Below are 25721 nucleotides of genomic sequence, written 5' to 3' on the forward strand. Positions count from 1 at the left end.
TATTCTAGACTTCACCATAGCATGCATTAACAATATTTGTGGTTATTCATATGTAACTAATGACATGGTTGTTATTAGATGAAGCCATGCAGCGGGTTCTTGTCCCGTGCCACTGATCATCATTGGAATGAGACGAGAAGCAATTAGGTATCATCAGTGACTAATGATACTTACTTGCATCTCTTTTGGAGAGATCCATAGTGAAGTATTTATGACAATTTCAGATGTTCCTCAACCCACCAGAGTAGTTTAATCGAATATAGAAAAAACTAGCCTCCTATAATATGTAGGCTATTATTCTCCATAATGGCTTCCGAATATTAATGTAATTAAATATCCACCTGCTTATAGACATAGTTAGATCCATATCTATAGGTACAGGTGGGTTCATTTGCTACAGATATAACTTGGTACAGGTAGTACCAAATTAACCGTGCATACAAATTTGTCCCGAACCTCTCCAATCTTGTTCTTTGAATTGCCGCTGAACTATAAAAAGGGTTTTGAGAGAAGTTCCCCTAATAGCCAGCAGAGTGTGCCGGAGCGCCTAGAAAAAGTCAGAGAAATCACATTATCTCACACTCCCAAAAATTAATTGGTTGCTGGGTCTGAGAAGCAAACGCAGATTCTCAATTTTTAGATTGATTATTTTAAAAGTGTACTTCCAGGTGATTATTTTTGGTTTTTAACTGTACTTTGGCTTCCATTGAATTTTATTCTGTTGCCTGAAAATGTTTGTTGTGCATCTGTTTTTATGTACAATTATAAGCTGTTACTATGGTGGCCAGCCCACTAGTCTTCATTTCTGACCGAGTGGTGGTAAGTGTTCTTGGTGTTGATGTTGAATCAATAATCCCTCAATAAATCAATCAATTCATAGCTTCTGACCCTGGCCAACTGGGTATTTATTTGTGATGTCCTACAAGCATCTCAGGAACATGTAATCCTTTTAGAGTGACCTTCATATGGACAAAGATCTGCAGTTCTCTGGAATGAGATCCATCAATTTGAGTCACCTAGACTTTGTGTCATCAACTCCTTTTAAAGCAAACGATAAACAGAAGTAACCAGTCTTTCTGCAGAGTGTAATTCTAAAGTCTGGAAGGAAGAGACATGTTACATCTCTTAACTCCCTAGATAACCACCTGTATGTATACCCATCTCTACCCCTTGTCTCTCTTACCATTCTTCACTCACATCGCTTAACATTGCAGACAAACCAATTGTCTATTTTCTATTCTTACTCTCTTTCTCAACCTTGTGTACTTAAGAAAGCAAGGCTGCAATGAAAACATAGAAACAAGTATGCATTTTATTTCAGCTAATTTTATTTCACATTTTGTCCACAATAAATACAGTTTATCATCCACTGGTATATAACTGTAATGCTCAACTTATGTAGAGTTTGCGTTACATTGACATTGTGGGCAGTTTCCAACTGAATTTCAGTTTCAGATAATAACACCCCCCCCCCTCCCCCTACCCAAAATAATACAATTCGTTACCAGGATCAACATGACGTTAATAATTCCCTTTTTTATTGGGAAAAGAAAATGTTTTTTGATCTTTATATAGAACAGGGTAAATGTAAACTTCAAAAACAAGTTTGATGACATTCAGATCTCAACGAGATCAACGAGAACACAGCAACAAGGCTGAAGGATATCTTTTTAATCTGAACAAATTTACTTTTGTCTCAATAGATTTATTTTTAAAATTGTCAATATCCATCTCCGAGCCCTCTGTAAACGATAATTATTTCAAAATACGATGAAATATAATACCCAAATCTCAACAAAATACCCTATAATATGGCTATTTAAAGGCTAAATAATTCTAGGGCAATAAAAAAGACAACAATATCATACCTATATAACTGGTAAACTGAAATGCCTAAACAAGAAAAATAGAACAAACGATGGGAGTGTCCACAAAAGAGACCAACCAGCAATACTGAAAAGGGATAAAAACAACACAAAATATCTCAAAAAGTGCTTCAGTATGTTCGCTAGTATATATATAGCCTATATACATTTCCACTGGATAGCCAGCTAGCAGCTCGTAGCTCGGGAGGTTTTCCCCGCCATAGAGGCGGGAGTCAGGCCCTGCGTCTCTCTCTACGCCACCGGTCCAACAGCCTGGATAAACACTGTCATGGGCCGCATCCGCCTGCTGAACTCCTGGCCGTTGTACTACTCCCCTATAACCCATCTACCTAAGTCCTATGTTAGTGTATTTGTATGAAGGACAAATCTAGAGTTTTTACTTTTATAACACAGTGAAAGAATTGACATAATATATAGTTGTTCGGATGTCCCTCAGCTAGAAAATATAGAATTTGCTGTTAGAAAACAATGTTAAATGGGGCTGTGTTTGTTGTGGGGGGGGGGGGGGGTGTATCAAAAATACAATTAACGGTACGAAACTTGATCCTAATCTCACTATCAAAGTCAGAAAGGATTATTTCCCAATGAAACCACTTTGAACTACAATTGCCACTTTCCCTTAGTTTTGTTTTTTCTTTAAAAAGAGGGCCAGCCTCTTTGTGACTGGGGTCTGTTTTCCATATGTATAGCGACAACACATCTTCTACCCCCGCCAGAAGACTCTTCACTGCATAGTAATTATTGTCTTTTCCTTTTTTTAACGAGGAAACAAGACTCAAAGCCTGACTATGAAAATAACAATTAGTGTGATAAGAAGATACAGTTCAATAAGAGGAAAACAGAAGAGACATGAATAGAGAGTCACAGGAGGAACCACAAGGTATCGCTCGAATATAGTGAACCGTTTACCTAGAAGAAGTAGAAAACCGAAGAAGTAGAAGACTGAATAAAGGTTTGCAAAAAGGTAAAGGCACATAGTTGTTCTTTCCACCATGCTAACAAGAGCATGCCGATGGGATAAAGATGTAGAAAAGGCTATTTAGAGAAAAAACACATACTGGCAAAGCCTCATAGAGTAGACTGAAGATCCATCCTGCTGAGAGAGAGAGTGGGAGCCGGGAGTTTCCATTGGTTGACCAGGAGGGAGGGAGGGGCTTAATCCACCAGGTGTCCCCTTGTTTTGCTGCCGGCTCCAAACGGGCGTTGATATGGAGATGTGTTTGTAAAGCGTAGGAGCTTTCGCTTTATTTTCCCCGTTAGACCAGCGTGATCTCCACCTCCTCCCTCCTCTTCACCTGCCCACGGGGGTGCTGCTTCGGGGGGGGCGGGGCAGCTCGAACCTGGTGGCCACACAGATGTTAGAGATCCAGCCGCAAAAAAACACTGACGGTTTAATTCTGTCACCGTCTGCACACGTCCAAGTCACTTTCCGATCGCAAGGAGTTCGAACGGGAACAACATGCTAAATATGTCACCTACGCTGTCCAATCAAGGCTATTATACAGTGTGCATTTTGGGCCTCACTTTGTACACTGTTATTGGACTGTGCTGCTCCAGCAGTTTTCTCTACACGTTGTATTATCACTTCTTGTTATACTTTGATTAAGGTCGATCTGACCGAGGTTTTCTAGCATTGCTCTGCCTCGGCTACTAGAAAATGCTCGCTAATGAAGAAGCACAAGAACTGCTGGAGGGAAAGTGGTAAGACATGAGGGTGTACTGTGTATTTAAAGTCACACTGCCCGTGGAAGGAACAGCTGAAACCACACTCTGAAGCCCCGCCGTGGAGATCTGCTGCCCCGCGTCAAGGACAACATTCCTTTGATGTTCGGGCCCTAATAAACTAACCCTGGCGGCAGTTTCGCAACTCATTGCAATATATTTATTCTTTTTTTGAAGAATGTTTTTAAATGTTCAAATAACAACCGACTTCAATGACATGCAATGTTGAAAAACTAGCCAACCCCCCCACATGTTAACTTACAGGACGAATGGATCCAGAGGCATTGACAGGGTATTTGGGGGGCTGAGAAGAACTTGGAGATGGACCTGAGGAAAGGAGAAACACATCAAACACGCTCAGCATAAACACAACGCATTGAAAATCATTTGGAGATGGGGTTCACAGAGGCAAAGCCCAGCGCTCTTACTCTGAAGGGGGCTTTTCAGGGGCACGGGCGGGACCCTGTGGTGTCCATTGGAGTAGGATGGAGGGCGGCCGATGGGGGAGGAGGCAGCGGTGCTGGAGGGGCTGGACAGGGGGGAGGCCCCCAGGGAGGTGGGCGTCTGGATGGGGCTGGACTGGCAGGGACTGCTGTGGAAGGGCCCCGGCTGGAAGGGACTGCGGGGAGACTGGTCACTGGCGACCGGTGTGGACGCCAGCGGAGAGGTGGGGGCCTGCAGGGAGCACAGGGGGGATCTAAGGCGTTAGGACCTGTCTGTGTGTTCATCTGTGTGTTTGTGTGTGTTCATCTGTGTGTTCATCTGTGTGCGTGTGTGTGTGTGGGTGTGTGTGTGTGTGTCTGTGGGTGTGTGTCTGTGTGTGTGTGTGTGTGTGTGTGTGTGTGTGTGTGTGTGGCATCCCTTGTGTAGTGGTATCCGTGTGTGAGTCCATCTGCGTTTATACGTCTCACCCTGTATGTGTGTGTGCTCGCTTGCAGACTGACCACCTGTGCACTGGGGTCTCTGGGCGCGTCTCCGTCCTCACTGGGGGTGCTGCCGCCGCCGCCGGAGGTCAGGTCCTCCACCAGCACGGCGGGGAACACGCCCACCATCCCGTTGAACTCGCCCTCCCAGAAGCCGTCGTCCTCCCGCGTCTCCCGGCTCATGATGCGGATGATGGCACCCTCGGGGAAGGACAGCTCGTCCTCCGTCTGACCCGCGTAGTCATACAGCGCCTTGGCAAACGACACTGAGGTCGGGTGGGGGGGGGGGGGGGGGGGAGAGAGAGAGAGAGAAAGAGAGAGAGAGAGAGAGAGAGAGAGAGAGAGAGAGAGAGAGAGAGAGGTCATCATCTTGTCGTAGCCGATACTCCATACTCCATGAGCCCAGTCCGTCCCGATTCAGTCATTAATATTGTAATACAATAAATTTTCATCTCCGTAATCAAGATGCTTAGTGTGACTAGCTAAGGGGGGGATCGGATGAGGCCATGCGTTTCATCCTTGCTAACACTATTGAATTTAGATTTGCAAATATGATTGGACACAAGGTAAATGGTCATCCTAGTCTTTAAAAAAAGGAGGCCTTGAGAAGAGCTGCTCAATATAGTGTGCCAACAGTGTCTTTGTGTACAATCTGACATAACACAAGGGGATGGCTGAATAGTGGGGTCTTCAATGGCTCTAAGGAAAAGGTTACAAAAGCTCAATAAACCCCTATGACAACAGCATACATCATTTTGACCTGGGGACAATAAAACACGGTGTCTCCATGGCGGTTTGTGTGCATAGTTATAGTACATGCCTAGCTATGCTAGCTCCTGACTAAGGCCCTGTTAGCACCCGGGTACTGAATCTAGACTGCTTAATGCCATGTTGCAATAGGACACTCTATTCACAACAAGTCTCTATTCACAACATGAGCGATGCTTCACCCAATACGCAGGAGAACCAGGTAGTGATACATTCAGCTTTGAGGTTGAATGAGCCAAGAGTAGCCCGGTGGCGTGGACAAGAGCCAGGGAGCGCCGCGTCTCACCGCTGGCGTCTCCGTTGGCGGCGGCAGACGGGGGGGGCTCCAGCTCTGGCTCGGTGGAGTTGCTGGAGGAGTGGGAGCGGGCGTCCAGGGCGGCCAGGGACTGCAGCATGCTCAGCAGGCTGTTGGAGGAGGGCAGCTGGAGGTACTTCTCCGGGACGTAGCCCACCTGCCCGCTGCGGTTTCTGGCCTGGTGGCGGAGCAGAGAGCGGAGCGGCGTGGAGGTCTCAGCAGAGAGGGTTGAACGTGTTTGTGTGTGCATGTTTGGTATGGTTATGCAATGTGTGTATGTTAGCTTATAAGATGTGTGCATGTTCATAAGGTCATTTAAAACATTTGTTGCAAAATATGCAATTTTTTCTTTTTCTTTACATGCTGTACTCTTTGTGTTTCCTTTTTGTAACTAAATGTACTTTAATATTTAATGTTGGACTTCGGTGTAAGAAAACAATCATAAACATATGATCCAAGAACTGTTCTTTAATTGGGTTTAATTGGGCCCTGATATACTTAAAGTGTAATCAAAATTGGCGTGTTCGCTCTGACAAAATGGCAGGTTTGCAATCAAATATGTTCAAGTATGTGCAGGATATTCAGCCAAACTACACAATTTACACACTTTCCCCTTCGCTATGTTCCATTATATCTATGCCTGCATATGGTTAAAAAGCACATGTAAATGCGTCTTGTCTCAGCCCAAATATCTAAACTATATTGTACCCTGTCAAAAATTGCCGTGCTTAACAGCAGTATGACAGTCTATGGGAACACATAAATTCTGACTGAGTTTTAAGTATATCAGGGCATTCGCAATGTCATTGCCAGGTCGTTGACCTTTGACCATGAGTTAGAATAATCTGGTGTACCTTGACCCAGTCGTCCATATCTCCATCGTCGATGACCTCCAACACCTCCTGTTCCTCGATGGTCAGCTCATCTGGCTGGCACGACTGATGTAGAGGGGGGCCATGAGAACGTTAACCTCAAACTGCACACCAATGCAGCAGAGCTGGAGTTTTCCCTCAAGATTTCTCTCACTCTTTTTATTCTAAAAAACACTACTATAGACCACATGAACATTAGTTCATGATGGTTATATGGTTTAAAGTGCAAGAAAAATGTTGAATGAATAAAAATATGCGGATGCATAAGGTGACAAGACAACAAAAATGAAACACTTCAATAAATAGATGGCTCTGGTGTCTGAATAACCCTAGAAGCCCTTATGGTCATTTCCCTCTGAGCCAGGGGTTACCTTGTAGGAGTAGAGCACTTTGCAGGTGAGTGGGTAGTTCCTCAGGGTGCTGGAGGGGCTGGAGCTGCTGTCGTCCAGAGCCTCCCCACTGTCCTCCGTCTCCTCCTCGTCCTCACGCTCAAAGTCAGCCGGGCCCTTGAGGAGCAACAGGTAGCAGAGGACAAGGAGGTGGATTTGACAGAGTGGTAAGGGTTTGCTGCAGTGCTGCTGCATAAGTTCTAGTTATGTAACAACACCAGTACCGATGCTGGTGTTGCTACTGGTACTGGACTGGTCTGTGTTGTGTGGCTACTGGTACAGGACTGGTCTGTGTTGTGCTGGGGCTGGTACTGGACTGGTCTGTGTTGTGCTGGGGCTGGTACTGGACTGGTCTGTGTTGTTTGGCTACTGGTACTGGACTGGTCTGCGTTGTGCTGGGGCTGGTACTGGACTGGAACTGATTTGGTTGGTGTTGGTACTGGAGCTGTGTTCTATTGGTACTGGTACTGTGGTACTGCTACGGTGTTATATTGGTGCTGGTACTGTTTTATATTGTTACTTGCATTGGTAATGGTCTGTATAGTGCTGGTACTGTTTATAGTGGTACTGGTATTGGTACTGGTCTGTGTGGCTCTGGTACTGTGTGATATGGGTGCTGGTACTGTGTGCTTACAGAAAGCGAGGGGTCGTGGGGCCCCAGGTTGGCCCACCGCTCGTTCTCCAGCTCCTCCATCACCTGGTTCATGGCGCTCTTCAGCCACGTCTCCACGGCAACCCCCGCCTGCCTCAGCAGGTCCAGGCGGGCCTCCGCCTTCACCTTCACCGTCTGTCGGCACGGACAACACAGTGGGCGTCACGTCAGACCACTACCAATCAGAGGGCTGCATTTATTCCGGGGGTTTCACAACTGCGACCATTGTGTCTGTGTGTGTGTGTGTGTGTGTGTGTGTGTGTGTGTGAATGTGTGTGTGTGTGTGTGTGTGTGTGTGTGTGTGTGTGTGTGTGTGTGTGTGTGTGTGTGTGTGTGTGTGTGTGTGGGTGTGTGACACAACTGACAGGGCTCAGATCTTGTAACCAGATAAATCCACAGTGTTTGAGACCCTGTGTGAACAAGCATCCCCCGTGACCACTTATGAATGGACTGCTTTACCTCGCGACATGCATGGAATTACGTATGCTGTGAAGGCTTTTGTCATTGTTGCCATAGCGCATAAGCACCAAGAGGTAAACAAAGGAAGTTGTCCAAGTGTCCATATTGTTTATCACCGGGCAAGCTGGACAACCCTAGCTGACAGCATTTCAGTTTTTTAATGGCAATTTAAGTTTTATGGATATCTCTAACCTGTTTTGCAAAAGTATTGCATTCTAACTTTGTGTGCGGACAGGGCCAGAGAGGACCTGACATATTGTTTGTTTGTGTATAGCTCTGCAGCACTGGAAGGACAGTCTTGTACAGGATAGTCTAGTGTTTAAGGTGTTTGACTCACAACTTAATTGTTTTGGGTGCAAATCCCCAACGCCTCCAGACTAACATATAGGCATCCTTCAGCAAATCCCCTTACCCCCTACCAGGTTTAACTGTTAAAAAACTGTTAGTTAAGGCTAATAATGGCATTATCTTTATAATTATCTGATGAATAATGGTTAATTATTGTACCCTTATTATGAAGTGTGACCAATTAAATGTTCTAAAGCCAGCAAGGGATAATTCCCTTGCAAAGTGATATTACACTTTGCAACCAGTAGGTGGAGTAAGATGTATGGGCCAAAAGGAGCCAGACAAAGTGGTCAAAGTGTTCACCCAATAGCTTGCACACGCACAGGAAACGCAAATACAAACACATAACCACCCAACCACATAAACACTATGCTGTGATAGGAGTCCCTCGTCAATGGTTCCTCTCTCTTTACAGAGTATTTCTGATTGGTTTTAGTGTGGTGCGTTAGTGTCACAGGGTCTGTACCTCTGCCCTGCGTAGGTTCTGTCTGGCGGCCTCTGCCTTGGCCTCCATCTCACTGATGTTCTGCTCTGAGCTCTCCTGAGTGCCGTACTCCTCCAAGGCCTGCCCACAGAACAACAAACACAACACAAACTGTAAAGAGAGACGCACACACACACATGCACGCACAATCCTCCTCTCTAGCCGCGACTTGACCGTTAAAAAAATGTCGTCAAAAAAATGAAGGAGAAAAAAAATAAAGATATCGCGAGTCAAATTAAACAATAAAAATAACAACACCCGAATGAAAGGGTTATGAACCAGGCTAGAGAAATAGTGACTCATTTCCTGGTTTCGGGAAGGGATGTCTTCCTCTGGATTACTGGAAGCATTTGATCTATGAGTTTGGACAGAGCTGTTATCAGTTATCCAGAGGGCCCAGATAACAAACCAATGATGTGGGGAAGGCCGATGGAACAAAACCTCATTCCATATCGCGTGTCAAGTCCATGTTTAGGCATTTACACATCGTCGTTGGTCTTTTTATTACCTCCTGGTTAACATTACACACACCTTTCCGATTATTGTAAATCAGACTATGACCTTTCTCATATATAGTTTTGAATCTGGGTTGGGGGAGGGGAGCGTATTCGCTGTTTGGGTTTGGAATTGTTATTTTCTTCAGAAAATCTATCTCTGGTTCAGCGCTCTTTATTGAATCAGCTGTTCCCAAGCTGCTTCCAATTGCTGCAAGCTGATAACCAATAAGAAGTGATAACCTGTGTTTTCTGGGCTTTCAGGACAGTGTTTGGACCCTCTCTTTAAAGGGCCTTTAAGTGTTTTTAGCATTCTTTGGCGGCAATTGATTGATTCATCAGTCACCACCAAGTTAAAAATATCTTGCTGAAACAGTACTTGGCAACAGATGTGATAATAAAACTGTTGATAAGGGCAGCTCATTTTAAGTCCTGGAAGCATTACTTCCTGTGGATGATAAGATGCAGAGGAAAGAAAGTAAGAAAGCTTGGCTGAACGGGGGGGTTCACAAACTATTCCTAAACACTTACATGAAGTGCCAACGGTTCTTTTTGACATTGCTCCCAGTAAAACTTTCAATATTGAGTAATGGACTTGTTATACTGGTGGGGTTGTGGTTGTCGTGGGAGGTCTGATTTAGCAGTGATGTTGCAACAAAATAAATGGAAAGCATCTCTCTCTTTCTCTCCCTCTCTCTCCCTCTCCCTCTCTCTCTCCCTCTCTCACTCTCTCACTCTCCCTCTCCCTCTCCCTCTCTCACTCTCTCTCTCTCTCTCTCTCTCTCTCTCTCTCTCTCTCTCTCTCTCTCTCTCTCTCTCTCTCTCTCTCTCTACCTCTTTCCACCTCTCTCTCTCTCCCTCTCTCTCTCTCTATCTCTCTCTCTCTCTCTCACCCTCTGGGTGTGGATGATGCTCTTGTATTCTCGTGCCACGCGGCTGGCCCACTTGCGGGCCTCCTTGTCCAGGCTGTGCTCCTCCGTCGTTCCACCCTCCTTCTCCAGCTGCACCACCTGGGGACGCAGGCGGGTGGGGAGACATAGGATAGAGAGAGAGAGAGTGAAAGAGAGAGAGAGAGTGAAAGAGAGAGAGAGAGAGCGAGAGAGAGAGAGAGGGAGACAGAGAGAGGAAGAGAGAGAGGGAGGGCGGCATAGACAGGGACAGGGAGATAGAAAGAGCAAGAGAGAGAGAAGAGAGATAGAAGAGACATTAATACAGCTAATAGCAATCAGCACAATTAAATGTTGTATTTCCCTAAATGGTAAATGATGAATAAATATGGGCTTATTTATTGAGTATCCACTGTTTCAGAATGGATTATATTGAAATGTATGATCATTTAAGCTATGACATTAGACCAAAACTCTAAAACGTATTGAAATATTTTAAACATCATTGTTAGGACATATTATTATACAGCGGCGGCCCCTCATCTATACCACGACTGCACAATGGCAATTATTGCATGTACATGCATTTCGTGTTGCTTTGATGTCAAAAACAAGACAAAAACGATCATGGTGTGAATTATGGCTTGGCCACGTGGGAACTATAAAACACAAAGCAGAACTGTTGCATTTCTCCATCAGGCCAGAGCCGAGCTCTGCCACACATGGCCCCGCTTCAGCCTTCTCTGTGGCTTTTCCTCCACAACGACACATCCTCCATATAACTCACAACTCATCCCCACACACTTTGTTTCATAACTGTGATGCTCGGCACATGTCTCGTGCAGCAGTGATTTGAGTTGCAGTCGCCCGCTGGTTCACTCCCTTCATGGGAGGGATGCCTGAGGCCTCGCGTGAGTGGATGAAAGGACATTTGGGATGGCACAGGATATTCATACCCCAGTTCTGAGTCATTGAGTTTAACCCCGTGGGTTTGAGCGCAGAGATTCTGTGTCATTCATCCGAGGAATTGAAAGTGTAAAGAGAGGACAAGCAGAGACAAAGTTATTTAAATCCTGTTTTTGGTCGCTTTTGTTCTTTTGAGATCATTTATGGTTTGAATCCTGGGAATCAGGAAACAGAATGAACAGCTATGTCCAGACCAAAGCTTGAGCTCTCACCAAGATCTCTAAATGTCTTTATTGTATTATCCTATCTATCTTATGGTAAATGATAATGGTTTGGTGTAAGAATCAATTCAATTCTAATGGCATCTTATTGAAGATTTGTTTTATCTGTAACAAAACTCTTATATTCAATCAGCCAGTTCTCCTATCTCCCAAGCAGGCTCCTTATGGGAGAGTGGTGATGCTCTGTTGGTTGCCCGACATGCGGTGCGACATTTGTTTAAGGGCTAGCTAGTGCTAATTCTGCTCATGCTGAATCCTCTGCAGTAACTGGTCAGACATCTCTAAAAATACCATGCAAGGAATAAATCAACTCATTCCCGCAGCCACCAAAGTAGTCTAACTGAGAAAGGTACGGTTGTGTGGGCTAACTGGGCTACGAGGTTATGAGAGACAGAACAGGTCAGAGAGGGAATAGGGATATAAAGGGCCAAGGTTGAGGAGTTATGTGAGAGGGTTTGTCGAGCAGGAGCTGGCTGTAAGGCCACGAGTTATACCCGGAGAGACTCCACGGCCATGTTGAACTCCCGCATGTACGTATGCATGTTTGTTTGGCATAAATGTGTGCGTGTGTATGTTTGTGTGTGTGTATGTATGCATGTGTGTGTGCTCTGTGTGTCTTTTTCTTCTGTATCTGTTTGTGCGTTCTGTGTGTGTGTGTGTGTGTGTTTTCTGTCCCTCTGTGTGAGTGTTATGTACGTGTGTGTGTGTGTGTGTGTGTCATGTACACGTGTGTGTGTGTGTGTGTGTGTGTGTGTGTGTGTGTGTGTGTGTGTGTTGTGTTTGTGCATGTGTGTGTGTGTCTGTGTGTGCACGAGGAGTTGGGCTGTGAGCGCGCTCAGTTGAGGCCCTCTTACAATGCCCCCTTTTTGCAGATGGGCTCGGCTCAACCGGCCCCTCTGACCTGGCCTCCCCCCCACCCACCGTCCATCCACCCCACCCGCCTTCACCGCTCTCTACCGGATCCCTCGATCTGGCTCAGCGCCTGCATGCTGTATAGGGTGGTGGAGGGAGGGGGGGGGTGTAAAGTGGGCGGGGCGTGGTTAGGGTGTGGGGGGGTGGACGGTCTGGGCACCTCTCCATGACTAATGTTTTCTTTAGGGAACAGGCGGCCGCTTGTTTGACTCCCAACGAAAACAACGTGAGCATGCAGCCGTCGCGCCGCTTTCTCCAAACAACTTGTCCAGTGTGTCCAGCTGACTGGGGCTGGGGGGGGGGGCAGAGGGAAGAGGAGGTGGAGGTAGGGAGGCAGGGGGGGGGGAGGAAGGGTGGGGATGGATGGGGGATGTAGGGCCACGGGCGCACAGAGCTGGCGGTGGAGGCCCTGACCTGAGTGACACCGAGGAGGTCGTAGACCTGCACGGGAAGCTACGCGCGGACGTTGCGCTGACATAAGCAGCGCTGGAATAAATGAGTGACTTTTTGTGAGGGAAGTGTGACGGCACACACGCTAATGTTGACGCTGTAGGTCACCGTTGGTGTTTGATTTAGTACCCCCTATTGTTGGACTGTTCCCCATTTCGGTTCTCTTCTCAGTTTCGTTAACCTTTATGTCACGCACAACCGTCCTCGCCAGGGCTCAAACATGCAAGGGTTCGACTGTCTCGTGGCTACCAGAGCTTTCCAAGCGACACACTGGCGCGAGGGTCGACTCCGCGGGGACCACCCCGACCCAGCTACACCTCTTTCGGCCAGTCGGAGCAGGAGATCGCAGGGGGAGGTGCTCTGGGGTTGGATGGCAGGTCTTAGGGAAATGTGTTTGCAAAAAACCAAAAGCTTCGCCATGGCCTTCTCCATCGCCTTGTATCTCGCACCGTTGGGTTCTTGCGTCCCTTATCCTGCACGTCGTATTTTAGCACGGTTGGGCTGAAAAAGCGGAAACAACTGAACCACCCTTGACTTCCTCCTGGCCACCGCGTGACGGTGCCCAGGTCCATAGGGTCCTTCAGGCGGAGGGCTTACCGTGTCTGAGTCGCTGGGCTGGAACAGGAAGTCCGGAGCCTTGTGGAACGTGGGGTTCCTCTGCACAAAGAGCTGCTGGTGGAACTCCTGCAGCACCTGTTGGAAGGAGAGGAGATCCTTTACAGAGAGATCCTTTAGGTTCACAACCTTGGGCTCCACGTTAATGCTTTCATTTGGGTTTTGGCTTGAAGTCCTTCCCTGAGAGAACTTTAAAAAGCTAAAGTCTACTGAACTACACTAATTGAAAGTGAATATAATCTTGTGTTGGGGCTGCACAAGGGAAACACTGAACTGGAATTAAATTAAAATCATTTGACCTATTTGATATATTTTGAATGGACAGATGCGAGAGAAAACAATGACCAAGGCTTGGATTGGCTAGCTCCACCGAGTCCACTGAAATCCTGCTAAGGCTAGTTAGAGGGACTTTCACCGACTGATAGAACAGATGGCCAAAACATAAACAAACACACACATGCATGCACACAAACACAACGGCATTGTGTGTATGTGTGTGTGTGTGTGTGTGTGTGTGTGTGTGTGTGTGTGTGTGTGTGTGTGTGTGTGTGTGTGTGTGTGTGTGTGTGTGTGTGTGTGTGTGTGTGTGTGTGTGTGTGCGCGCGTGCGTGTGCCTTCTATTGTAGGGCGGGAGTCCGCCTGAATGGAAAGTACACGAGGCGGTTGGGCTGAAACAGGGGTCAAACAAGACAGGGTGTCGGGGCGGCCACATGGTAGCCCCCGCCGCCTGCCTGAGACACAGACACACTGGCCTGGGTGGACACTGGGTGCTTGGGTGTCAAGTTGAGCCCTCCTCTTGGAGCTCAGGTGACTGGGCGAGCCGGCGGTGCCATCCGAGATGGGGAGGGTAACTCAAGCCTCTCGACTCATTAGACACATGTACGGGGAGACGAAGGGAAGGGGGTTGTTATCTGCACGGCTCGCCTAAGACAACAACATGAAGCGCTGGGGACTCAGATGTGAATGTTTGGAGAGTGGAGACACGTATAATGAAACATTGATATGATAGCGATAATGGGGATCCCTCGAATTTGAGATATCTGGTCTAGGATTTGGGTTTAACATTTGTCTTTTTTGTTCTGGCCAAATACTAATAATAACAGTATCGGGCGGTAAACTTTACTGTAGATGAAGAAACTTTCGTTTTACCCGAGCTTTAATAGGAATACAAGGAAGGGTGCAGCGTGGGTGGGGAGTTCTGCTCACCTCTTTGGAGCTGTCCAGGAGCTGGTTGAAGGTGGTGTGCACCACCTGGTAGGTGTCCAGCTCCGTCTGGCACATGGACACTAGGTAGTCCTTCACTTGCTCGTGGATCCTTCCGTCCAAAACCTGGGAGACCAAACACATACGAGCCAGCCTTGTGACTGTCGGCGTAGGGAGGCTCTGAGGAACATCTCCAATATCTCCATTCGTCCCATCCAGATGTTCATCCAACCCTCTACCTACCTACCTATTGTCTATCTCTCCTTATATCCACTCATTAAAAAATAGAAAATGTAGCAGACCTTCTGATTCCTAGAGCTACTGTGCACACTCTGTCCTGTGGTTTATTTCAAATGACGTTGTGCAGCACTCTGCCTCAATTTGACCTTCAGTCAGTCAAGCCCAGGGCACACGGAACATGGAAAATGAATTGAATCATAAAAATTTTAACGGAGCAAAAGACACGGAGCGTGAATGTAGCAGGGCTGCAGTTTTTTTTGCACGCTTCGTGTCGGACTCTGTCTATTTTGGACGGGAAACCCTTGAAAACTATCTTGCGTTTGTCCCGACACGGCTGAGTGCTTTGGGTTTTAGTGTTAAATGACTAAAATGTTAAGACCCACACACACCCACACACACACACACACACACACACACACACACACAACAGCAGGTGCACCCACACACACACTTGCCTTGATGCAGTCCATGAGGTCGTTCTCGTAGTAGCGCTGCTGGTGAGCGTTGGCGGCGGCTAGCGTGAGCAGGTAGTCGTTGCGGGCGTGTGAGGCCTTGGAGTTGCACTCGCTCCTCTTGGCTTTGAGCTGCGGGGACACGGTTGACACATCAACGTTAGGCCCCCCACTCAGGGAGGGTGGGAAGAGCGATAGAATGTCGGGCGTGGATTCATGCGTGCGTGCGGTTTGGGTTTTGTGAGAGGAGATGGGCCTGAGGTTGGTTCTTTGGCTCTCAATATTGCAACACTCCTTGTTGCTCCTTGAGTTTTTTGCTTACCTTGACACTAGCCCTCTGAAGACTAGATCTGGACTGGAAGAGACTCAGCTTAGACCTGAGAGGAACACAGGTAGGACGCATGTGCATTATTGTCTTAAGTGTTGCATCTGTTTTAGTTGTAGTAGAGCACCTCCAAAATGAAGCACGCCAACTAATCAGCGCGCTCGGGTTGCACAATACAGCTTAAGTATGCAATATGAGCAATAGTTATGTTGTAACAAAGTGCCCCCCCTGATTGGCTTTCAGCCCACCAATGATAAAACCGTGGTATGCCACATGATGTAATGCGGGCAGGCAAAGCAAGCAGAAACCAAAAATATAATTACTTTAGGGATGTGAGAGAATAAAGTACAAACTTCCAGGACAATAAGCGTATTGCATCAGAATTGCACCCAACGTCAATGTTCCGGATGTGACATCCAATATATTTTCAATACTTTTAAAATGTCCCCCAATGCGCTGTGAAAGGGAGAGGAAAACCTTCCACTGAGAATATTCGCCTAACACTTTAAAACCTAACAAAACAGACACAATCAATAGCAGAACTGTAGCAAGGTCCCCTGCAGCCAGCAACAAAAAACAAACGCCTGCTTTGGTCAAGGGGTTGGTGTCCAGTTCAGTGTCAGACACTGTGTCTGAAACACTATCCTACGAATTGTAAGAAATTCCTAGTGTGCCTGCGTTGTGGTCGATTGGTCGGCAGATAAGAGCAGCGCATACTTTGCTTCCAGCTCGGCCTTCTCGCGCACGGCCTGGGCCAGGACCTCCGTCTCCTGGTACTTCTTCCTGCTCTTGCTGAGGTCCTTCACCGACTCCTGCAGCCCCGCCTGCACCTCCGTCAGCTGCTCCACACACTGGGCAGACACCAGAGGAATGGTTCAGGAATGCACCGCGTTCATTTCATAAAACGTCATTCAAATAGATGTGTGGAAACGATAACCAAAGATAATCAGAAGAGATGAAGCATATACCCCAACATACACACATAGCCACATAAAGACCAATCCAATCCTATCATCAGAAATCCTACAGTAGCTTTGAGAGGCGATTGAATCGCCTCTCAATCGCTTCAGATCACAAGTAAAGTGGTGCATTAATGATACGCACGAGAGCAATTGGAATGGGCTGCAGCTTTTATGGCAGGCAGACCTTGTCTGTGTGCTTGGTTAACAAAACAATAGGCCAAAATGCTAATGTCATTTTCAGTTCTCATAAATAAAATACAATTGGGGGGGGGGACCTGGCTGGTTAGACCTGGCTCGCTGCAATGTTCCTCTTTTGGAAAAAAAGGAGCTGTCAGTTTTGTAACAGTTTGAGCACAGCTGTACAAATACAAACAGGCAGCTACACAAATGCCCAGAACGGTGATTGACAGATGACCTGTGGTGTACTTATAGGCTAAGAGGACAGGACAGCATGCATTTGAGTTCTGGAGCGAGTTAAACCCCATACGACTAGTCAGGGTTCTGAAGATGAGATAAAGGACGGTACGGGCCTTAGTGATTAAATCATCTTGACAATCTCGCCTTTCTTCACTACAACATCCGTTACCAATATCATCCGAGAAACCAATTGACTGCCGAGAGACAGAGCAGTAGAAATTTGTTATTTGTGATATAAACTTTTGCAAAGTACTCGTATGGCAATACCCTGTTTAGTCAGCCAGGTCAATCTTGACGCGCAATTAGTCAGTAGGTTCGGAAAAGGCCATTCTGGGGACATTGAGACCCTTGATCTCAAAAAGAAAACAAGGGTTCACGTCGACACCGGCCATCATGGTGAGATGAGGCTCCGCGGTAACACTGGACTGGGATCAGTTCACAGCGAGACTGAACTTTGAGCGTGTGGATAATGGGTCATGGATATTGGGCATTAATCAGAGGAGATATGTTAGAGATAAGGCTGAACCACTTGAACCTTTTATCTGATGCTCAAGTGACCCCAATGAAGTATCCATTAGAATACAACGTAGACATAAAAAACGTTGGAAAATACTAGGGAATCTCTTTTGCAGGACACATTAGTGGGGGCTTCATCCATATGGCCCATTCGAATAACCCCAGAACAGTACAGCCACCCACCCCCCTCCCCTTGTCTAATGGTACCTTCCGGAGCTCCAGGTCCTTCTGGAGCCGTGCGGCCTTGGCCGGCTCGGCCACCTGGGCCTTATAGAGGTCGCAGGCGCTGGTCCGGGTCTGGCTCAGCTGCACCGTGCCCTCCAGGTAGGACCTCCACACGCAGTACATGTTCCTGTTGGGGAGGGGGCAGAGCCAACACCCAAAGACACACACAAACACACACACACACACACACGGGAGGCCATCAACACACACACACACACACGCACACACACACACCAAACACACACACACACAAGGGAGACCATCCCCACCCACACACCCACACACACACACACACACACGCTCTGTTTTGATTTGTGATATTGCAATGGTTTTGGTTTGCACACACACACATATTCCCCTCCTCCTTCCGCGTTTGTTCCTAGCCCTGTGTTAGTCATGATAAAGGTCCGCCAATGAATACACGCTCTGTGATGACCTCAGTCCACTTTGCATACTCAGCTACAGGTCTGAATGCTAATCCTGATAATGGATGACGAGTTGAAGCCTGTGAAGACCGTGGAACATGCAAAGCTGTCGCTTCATTTGCATTACAGTTCCACATAAGGAGTGTCCCTTTAGGGTTATTACAACGGCTAATACGACGAACCAGGTTCTATAACGTAGACTGGAGGAATTAATGGTGAAATTCCACAGTCAATTTGGGGGAAACCAAAAAACATCTTATTCCAAGCCTGGCCTCATTATCACTACGGACACAAACCAAGTTATCTACCAGCAGGGACCATGAACACTGACCTGTGATCAGCTGGTTCGTCCGCCGGAAGGTCGGGCCATTCCTTCTTCAGGTACTGGTTGGCCAGTTTCTGGAGAGCCTGTGAACAGCAGGATGCACGGTGAAAGGCCTCGCAGGACCCTTCCTCTCCCAGGGGACACTGACCCCGCTGACCTTGGGACTATAAAGTGTGGGGTTCCCCCGAGCCTCAAAGAGCCAAGGGGATTGTGGGAGACTCCAGGGGCAACCTCTTAGTCGCCGCCCGGAGACAGGGTCACAGGTCATTCCACCCAGGGAATGTTGTGATGTTTTATTGCGTCATATTGGTTTGTACTATGTTCCTACTGTGAAGCGGAAGCCAAACTTCCAGAAATGGACAATAAAGATCTAATGTCGAATATCCATCAATCTTACAATTCTCACGTTGTGATTGCGTAATAAAGTTGATGTACAACTCGAACCCTGACTCTGACCTACCTACGAACCACTCGGAGGAGGGCTCACCTATCCATGTCCGTGGTTACAGCTTGAGGCATGAGTTACAACGGCTGGCCGTGCCGCCATCAGGGTGACAAGCGCCCCCCCCCACCCCAGGAGGGGTGAGACCCCCTGCTGAGGGGTGCTGATGTTGGGTGCTCCTTCCCACCGCCACAAACCTCTTCATTGTGGGGAGTCACACAGACCCAGTTGGGGGGCGGGTCGATGTTACGGAGGTGGGGGAGGTAGAGGAGGAGGTTAGGCTTTGGGGGGGGGGGGGGGGGGGGGGGGGGGGGATGTGGCGATAGATGCAGAGGAAGAGCCACACACAGTGGGGGTCATTTTATTGCTCCCTGTGATTTGAATATCAAACAGCGGCAGCTGTAAGGGAAGAGGGGAGATGGGGCTGGGGGGGACTAAAAAGGGGAGTTGGGGTTTTCAGAGCCGCCCTGGCCCACTTTGATTCAAGCCCTATCGTGCGGCCGGTGTCTAATTGATCACATTACTGGCACGCTTGCAAGGGCTCGCGGGCCACCAGACACACAGGGCGCCATTGACACCCAGTGAAGACACCTGCTACTTCCACATCGCCCGGACAAAAACTGTCTCAAAGAGGGGATGCAGAGGAGAGAGGCTACACAAACAAACAAACAAACAAACAAACAGCACATTCAAAAATGTGTCTTTGAACGAATGAGCAAAGGAGGTCTTTTGCAACTTCTGGCGCCAAATGTGGAATATCGCCGAAAGGTTGTATTTTCTGTTGTTGGTTCATGATGTATTTAAGACTGTGCAGTGCAGCCCTCTTGGCCAGGTCGCCATTACTAAAGATAGTTTGGGTAATTTTATCTCAACGTGTGATCTACCTGGCTAAACAAAAGGTTTAATCAAATGAAAAGGTTTCTGCCAGATAAAAGCATGTCGGGCACTTTTCTCAAAACAAATGAGAGCGTCTAGAAAGACTCAGCACGTCTCTCTGAAATCAGGCGCAACACTTCATCAGGCTGAATGCGGTGCTTCCAGATTGCACCGCTCTTCAGAGGCTTGACAGTAACGGTTACAGCTGTTCTGTGCCATGTCGTCTACAACAACATCCTTTATTTGCTTTAGTGCAGTGTCATCCCTTTTTTCTCCTGCCCTCTGGCTTCTCCGCGGGTCAGCTTGTCAGAGGTCACCAGGAAGGAGGGTGAACACGTAGGACTGGGACGCGCCCGCACGTGATTTATTAGGACAAACTGCAGCGTCTTGAAAATGCAGACAAAGTAAAGCTCGGACTCGAAATACCTTCAAAACACAGCCACGTCAACACGGAGACGTTTGTTTGCACACTGGCATGAAGCACATAGTTAAGCGTTTCGTGGAAACCCCGACCTTTAACCTCTGCATTGAAATGAACACCGTGAAGGTTAGGTGACTTTTAGGGGGACCATAGTAAATGCCACAGTCTCATATGAGCCTTACGACTTGGACTCAATGTTCTTCAGCTGGATTTAAACATATCCATGAATTACGACGTATTAATACATTTCTAGGAACCAGTACCCATTTCAAATGGGAAGGAGGTGTCAGCAATAACAACATAGTTAACGCAGCGTTCACAACATAATTAACGCAGCATTAACAGCATACATAATGTGGCGCTAACAAGCGAATTAATGCAGCATGAACACCATAGTTAATGGTGCATCAACACTGAAAGCATCAATGCTTTATGAGTTTGTCTTATTAATTTATACAAGACGATTTTGTGAAAGCTGTTCATCCGTAAACCCAGCATTGATAAGGCACACATTGCTACATTGTAGAATAGCAAAGCTGAACTTGCTTGATAAACAACTCTCAAACCTAGTTCCACATGGGCCATCTCCATGGACCCCAATGAAGGCAACACGTCAGCACTTATAACAGGTGCATAAAGCCCCAGTCAATCAAAGCGGCTGTAATGACAGTAGTCAGGGAGCAGCCGCCCTGAGGAAGTTCAGCTCCACAAGGTTCACTTCCAGGGGCCCCTTGCCAAGTCCTACATGCGCTAAACTGTATGCAACCGCTGCCGGTGCAGCGGGCCACGCGTGCCGCAGATGGACGGTTTGATGATATTGGCTCAGGGTTGGAGCTAAAGAAGTGGAGCTCCCTCCGTCTCCATCACTCCCCCCCTCCTCAATGCCTCCCCCTTCTTGTAACATCAGCGCTGCACATTCCACACCGGCCTGCAAAGCCGGAACAGAGTCAAGGAGAGCGGAAAAGGGTTTTTGGGTAGTGGTTGGCTTGGGGGGGGGGGACATCCCAGGTAAGCCAGGGCAGAATAACACGGCCAGGGTGGGAGTGAGTCGGAGCCGGGGTGTGGCTGACATGGTGGGCCTCTCTATTGGGGTTTGGGGTTCCCATGAATGGATCTAGTTCTATGACCACAAGATGAATAGCGACATTTTTCCTGGCACCACAGCGTAAGAACACACACACACAAGTGTTTGAACCTGGTGTATATGTGTATATGTGACGCAATATTTGAGGGGGGGGGGGGTAGAGGGTTTGTTTTGATGTTGATGAAGCCCTTTTGACATTGGTTGTGTTGTTGTGTGTTGTTTGGATTCATGTCATGGATAGCACACTCAATGGGAAGGAGCAAAGGATCTCACTCACCTGGGCATAGTCTCTGTCCACCGCTGCCTTCTTCTGGCTAAAAGTCCTGGAGGAATACAAAGGAAGAACAAGATGCCTCAACAAACCAATGTCAGTAGAACTTAATGAGGGAACAACTGCAATGGCCATTGACTTGCTGCCAAACTATAACTGTGTATTTCTCTGTGTGCTTCCTTCAGTAATATAATCACAGTGGGTTGGGAGGTGGAGGTCATAACACACAGCCCATTCTCCCTCGCAGCCAGCCAACCCCAAGAACCTCTGAAGGAACACAGTATGTTTCTATGAGTGCTCCACCTCTGCAAGCACATTTCTCTTCAGAAATTCTTTCTGAAGAGAAATGTGTTGGCCGGTCCACACTGCCGTGACTCTGTGTGTCGTTCTGTCTGCAACTGTGACGCACAGTTAGACCAAAGAAGGACATGGAAGTCACAAAATGTAACCGAAAACTCCCTTTCAGTGTGTTTTGAAGTCTTAACAAGGGGGTCATTAAATAAGGATCTGATGTTAACCTCCCAGTCATTGACCCCAGACACCAAAAAGCTCCAGGCAGTCGCACTATTACACGTCAACGTCATTAAATCATGCCTGGGCAAGTCCGATGCGCCTCACTCCAAAAATACCAGAAAATGAAAATAAAACTACTGTCTGATTTCCTTGGAGCCTACATCTCCATGAAGTCCCCTTCTGTTTACTTGTGTGTGTATTTTGTTGATTACTCAGCCTTTAGTTACACACACACACACACACACACACACACAAGCTCCTTTTCTGGTATCTTTTGCCTTTTCCTCCCTCCCCATAATGTTTGACAGAAACCAGACTCAATTCGTTCTCGTTTTCCATTTTTTATTTTTGCTGAATCATCTCCCGAGCACGACTACAGAATGCTATCACGGCGTCCCCTACCCCCACCCTCCCCCTCCATATCCCCACATTCTCCGTCCCTCCAATTACAATATTTTTTCTCTTTCTTTCGCTCATTCTTTCTTTTCCTTTTTTGTGTGCCTTTTCTCCGGGCAGCCAGAACATCTGGAGGTTCTTTGTGACCCTTCACTTCCAGCTGTTTCCAGAAAAGTGGGAGGATCTCTTCAACTCTTAATAACCACCAATGGCAGAGCGGACCGGCAAGGGAAATGCTATCATCACTTTCCGCACCTATTTCTCGGCCCTTTAAAAAAAGCCTTTAAACAAAATACAAAGTATGTATTTTTTAACAATTTCCATCAGAAACCACATTTAATGTCCTTTAAGGGCCAAATGACTGCGTCACCCTCCCTGCAAACAACAAAACAACAACCCCTGCCACAGCTCTACTCAGCTCCTCCAAAATAAGAGCCCTTGAGCGGGACTGTCCTCACCTGAGGTCCTCCAGGAGGTCACACTCCGTCTGGTGTTTGACTTGTAACCGGCTCAGCTGCTCAGCATGCGTCTGCTTCAGCTCCTGGGTCACTCGCACCTGGTTCACACGCACGCAGGTGGATCATTTAGATGTTGCACACATTTGTTATAGGAGTTATTAAGCAGATGGTTGTATTTGCTTTTTCGCCAGCCTGTGTTTTATGGTAACACATATCCTTTTTTTATGTGTGTGTTCATGAGCATATCTCTGACTTGCTGTATTTTTTTGCATTATGGTTTTAATTTATATTCTAAAAGGTTTTAACTGAATTTTATTTTTGCCAGAGCAATTGTAACAGAAACTGAAATAACCTCCCCCTGGATAAAGTACTCTTGAGAAGTCTGAATATTTTATCCGGTGAATACAGTCATTAAGGAGCACAATGGGGTAAGGACATCTTGCTCAAGGATGCCATGTAGACTGTGGACATTGTCAATCCAACCAAGGTGCTTTTGCCAAGTAGTCCAGCAGGGTGTGACGCAACAGCAGATGATAACCAATCAATACACTCCAGCTAGTAGAGGCCAACAATCTACATTATACAATTTCAAGGTAAAGGTAGGAGCCTCCTGATTGGTGGATTAAAGCCACAAAAGAAAAAGGCATGTGTAGGGCCTTTATTAAAGCAGTGATTTGCTTGGTGGCTGTTCACCTAATTTCTCATTATATATATATTTGCCATTGTAATCACCACTGTCATAATCACTTAGCATAGTATTTTCTTGGCGCAAGCAGCTGTTGCATTCTCCATGCATTTCTAAGTGACTTAGTATAATACGACAATGGTTCCATAGTATCAATTGGCCCAGTGTTATAATATTATGTTGAATGAGGAAGATAAGGAAATAACGAACGACTAGACTGCAAAAGTATATTACGATTTTGAAAGTTAAATAAGCCTTTCTCCTAAACACTTCCTCGTCCCGAGTTATCATGTGCCACTTGCAAAGTGATAAGATATGGTATAAGGTAGCCTATTTAATAAAAAAAAACGTGATGAACAGGCTGTACAAGGGGCAATAGAGCTAAACCACAGCCTCATCATTTGATATGTATTAAGGGGACTTACCTCGTCCTAAGAAAACCCAAACTATAGCGTGGATTGTTTATTCAGCACTTTGTTTGGATATTTACCAATTACATCTTATATGGGTATCAATATGTTTTAATGTGTCTCGTTTTGTCAAGTACAACTACTTTTGATCGATGAACTGCAAAAAAAATTCAAATGTGGATTGTATGTAACGATTACGAACAATCTATTTCCTAATTACAAACAATAAACGTTGTCTATATGTAAACATATATTTCACTATTGTATGAACTTTAATGGAATGATAGGCAGTGCAAAAGGAAAAAAACTCACAGATTAACTTCGAGGAAACAACAATCCAGCGCTAGGATGGTATAGCCTAGTTGCATATTTAAAATATTATTCATTAAACATCAATCCTAAGTGCATCACCCGATTCAAATCAGTAGATTTAACCTTAGATAATAATGACCTGAAGGGTGATAGGACGAATCCACATACATCGGAGGCGCGATAAAAAAAAAGATGAATGTATAACAAATATAAAGATTATAAATAGAAATAACATAAGCGTAAAAATTCTCGAAATGGTCTACACATTGTCAAAGAAACATCATATAATTGAAAGTGTTTTTCAAAACTAACTGGAACACAAATGGTCCATTTCTGAAAGGTTGAGCCATGTTTCTGTAACTTGATCCCATATAAACATTTTCCTACAGCAGTGCGCTTTCTCTATCTTTACTTAACCTCCGCTAAATACGCGTCTGCTTTGAAGTCAACCAAACAGACCACATTCTCACAATAAGTTGCTTTCTCATTTTCCCACAAAATTGGATACACATGGGACACATCTTTAAAATGTTGTTTTTTTTTCTTTCGCAGATTCCTTGGAGCACCGCATGTAAAATTGATTATCTAGTCCTACAAAGCAGTACAACTCTCCACAAATAAAGAAATACACTTATTTTCAAAGTGATCTGTGTGTAACAAAGCCAATATTTCCAACATTCAAACATGCACCATGTCGTCGAGACGTTTGCAGACAAGTAGCCTCTGCTTACAACGGGACGGGACCACTCACCTTCCTTGGAGGGGGTTGCATTCTGATTTGTCATAAAAACAACACCAAATGGAAAAAAGTATCCCGGTAAACTTTGCGTTGGCGTTTAAAGAAAAAGTGATTGAGGAGAGGACGGGAAAACACGCTCAGTACATTACAGCCTTCAGCCTTGGGTCAAGCGGCCATGACGATCCAAACCCGAGAAGACTACACCGTCAGAGTCCCGTTGAAAATACAAGCAGCCCCGAGGCACATAAAAGCCAAGTTTTCCATTTAGTGGGGTTTCCGGTGGCGAGGGAAAAGGGAGATATGGCGACCCCTTGAGGACATTTAGAGATATAACCCTGGACGTATCCATCCCTTACCTTGATTGATTACCGTTACACGATGATACATCCGGGCCATGCATTAAAAGCATATTGGAATCGGTTTTGATCTGTGTACAGTTTATCTATGGTTTTAATGGATTTATGATTAAACATTATCTATGACACGGAAAAATCATTGTTATTATATAGTATAATATAATATACACGTGTAATATAATTATGAGTTACTCGTATTTATTACATTTTATCTTCTTGTTTTCTTGTATAGGCTCATTGTATTGTTATTTGCCTGGTTTTAAGATGGAAGATAGGTAATAGGAGACAAAAACAGAGAGTCAACAAACAAAATGGGTTTGTACTC

At 46.2% G+C, this 25721-nt stretch overlaps 1 protein-coding gene across 3 annotated transcripts; it reads right to left on the reverse strand.

Moving 5' to 3' along the window:
- Positions 1 to 1503: 1503 nt before the first annotated feature.
- On the reverse strand, positions 1504 to 25214 carry LOC307077271 (F-BAR and double SH3 domains protein 2-like). 3 transcript variants are annotated; one of them, XM_079738623.1, is made up of 20 exons: positions 25053 to 25214; positions 22895 to 22992; positions 21534 to 21579; positions 18440 to 18516; positions 17666 to 17810; positions 16281 to 16414; positions 15561 to 15615; positions 15242 to 15370; positions 14550 to 14672; positions 13326 to 13421; positions 10186 to 10302; positions 8781 to 8879; positions 7490 to 7642; positions 6838 to 6972; positions 6449 to 6532; positions 5586 to 5772; positions 4556 to 4797; positions 4037 to 4283; positions 3871 to 3935; positions 1504 to 3226 (listed from the first exon to the last, which is right to left on the reverse strand). In XM_079738623.1, the coding sequence occupies exons 1-20, from the start codon at positions 25071 to 25073 to the stop codon at positions 3143 to 3145; spliced, it is 2337 nt and encodes a 778-aa protein (XP_079594749.1). In that variant the 5' UTR covers positions 25074 to 25214; the 3' UTR covers positions 1504 to 3142. The 3 variants fall into 3 exon arrangements, with proteins under 3 accessions (XP_079594749.1, XP_079594748.1, XP_079594747.1); XM_079738622.1 differs by having other exon boundaries at positions 4553 to 4797; XM_079738621.1 differs by having other exon boundaries at positions 4520 to 4797.
- Positions 25215 to 25721: the final 507 nt, after the last annotated feature.

The sequence above is a fragment of the Pollachius pollachius genome (assembly GCF_949987615.1).
Source record: "Pollachius pollachius genome assembly, chromosome: 6".
NCBI classification, from domain to species: Eukaryota; Metazoa; Chordata; class Actinopteri; order Gadiformes; family Gadidae; genus Pollachius; species Pollachius pollachius.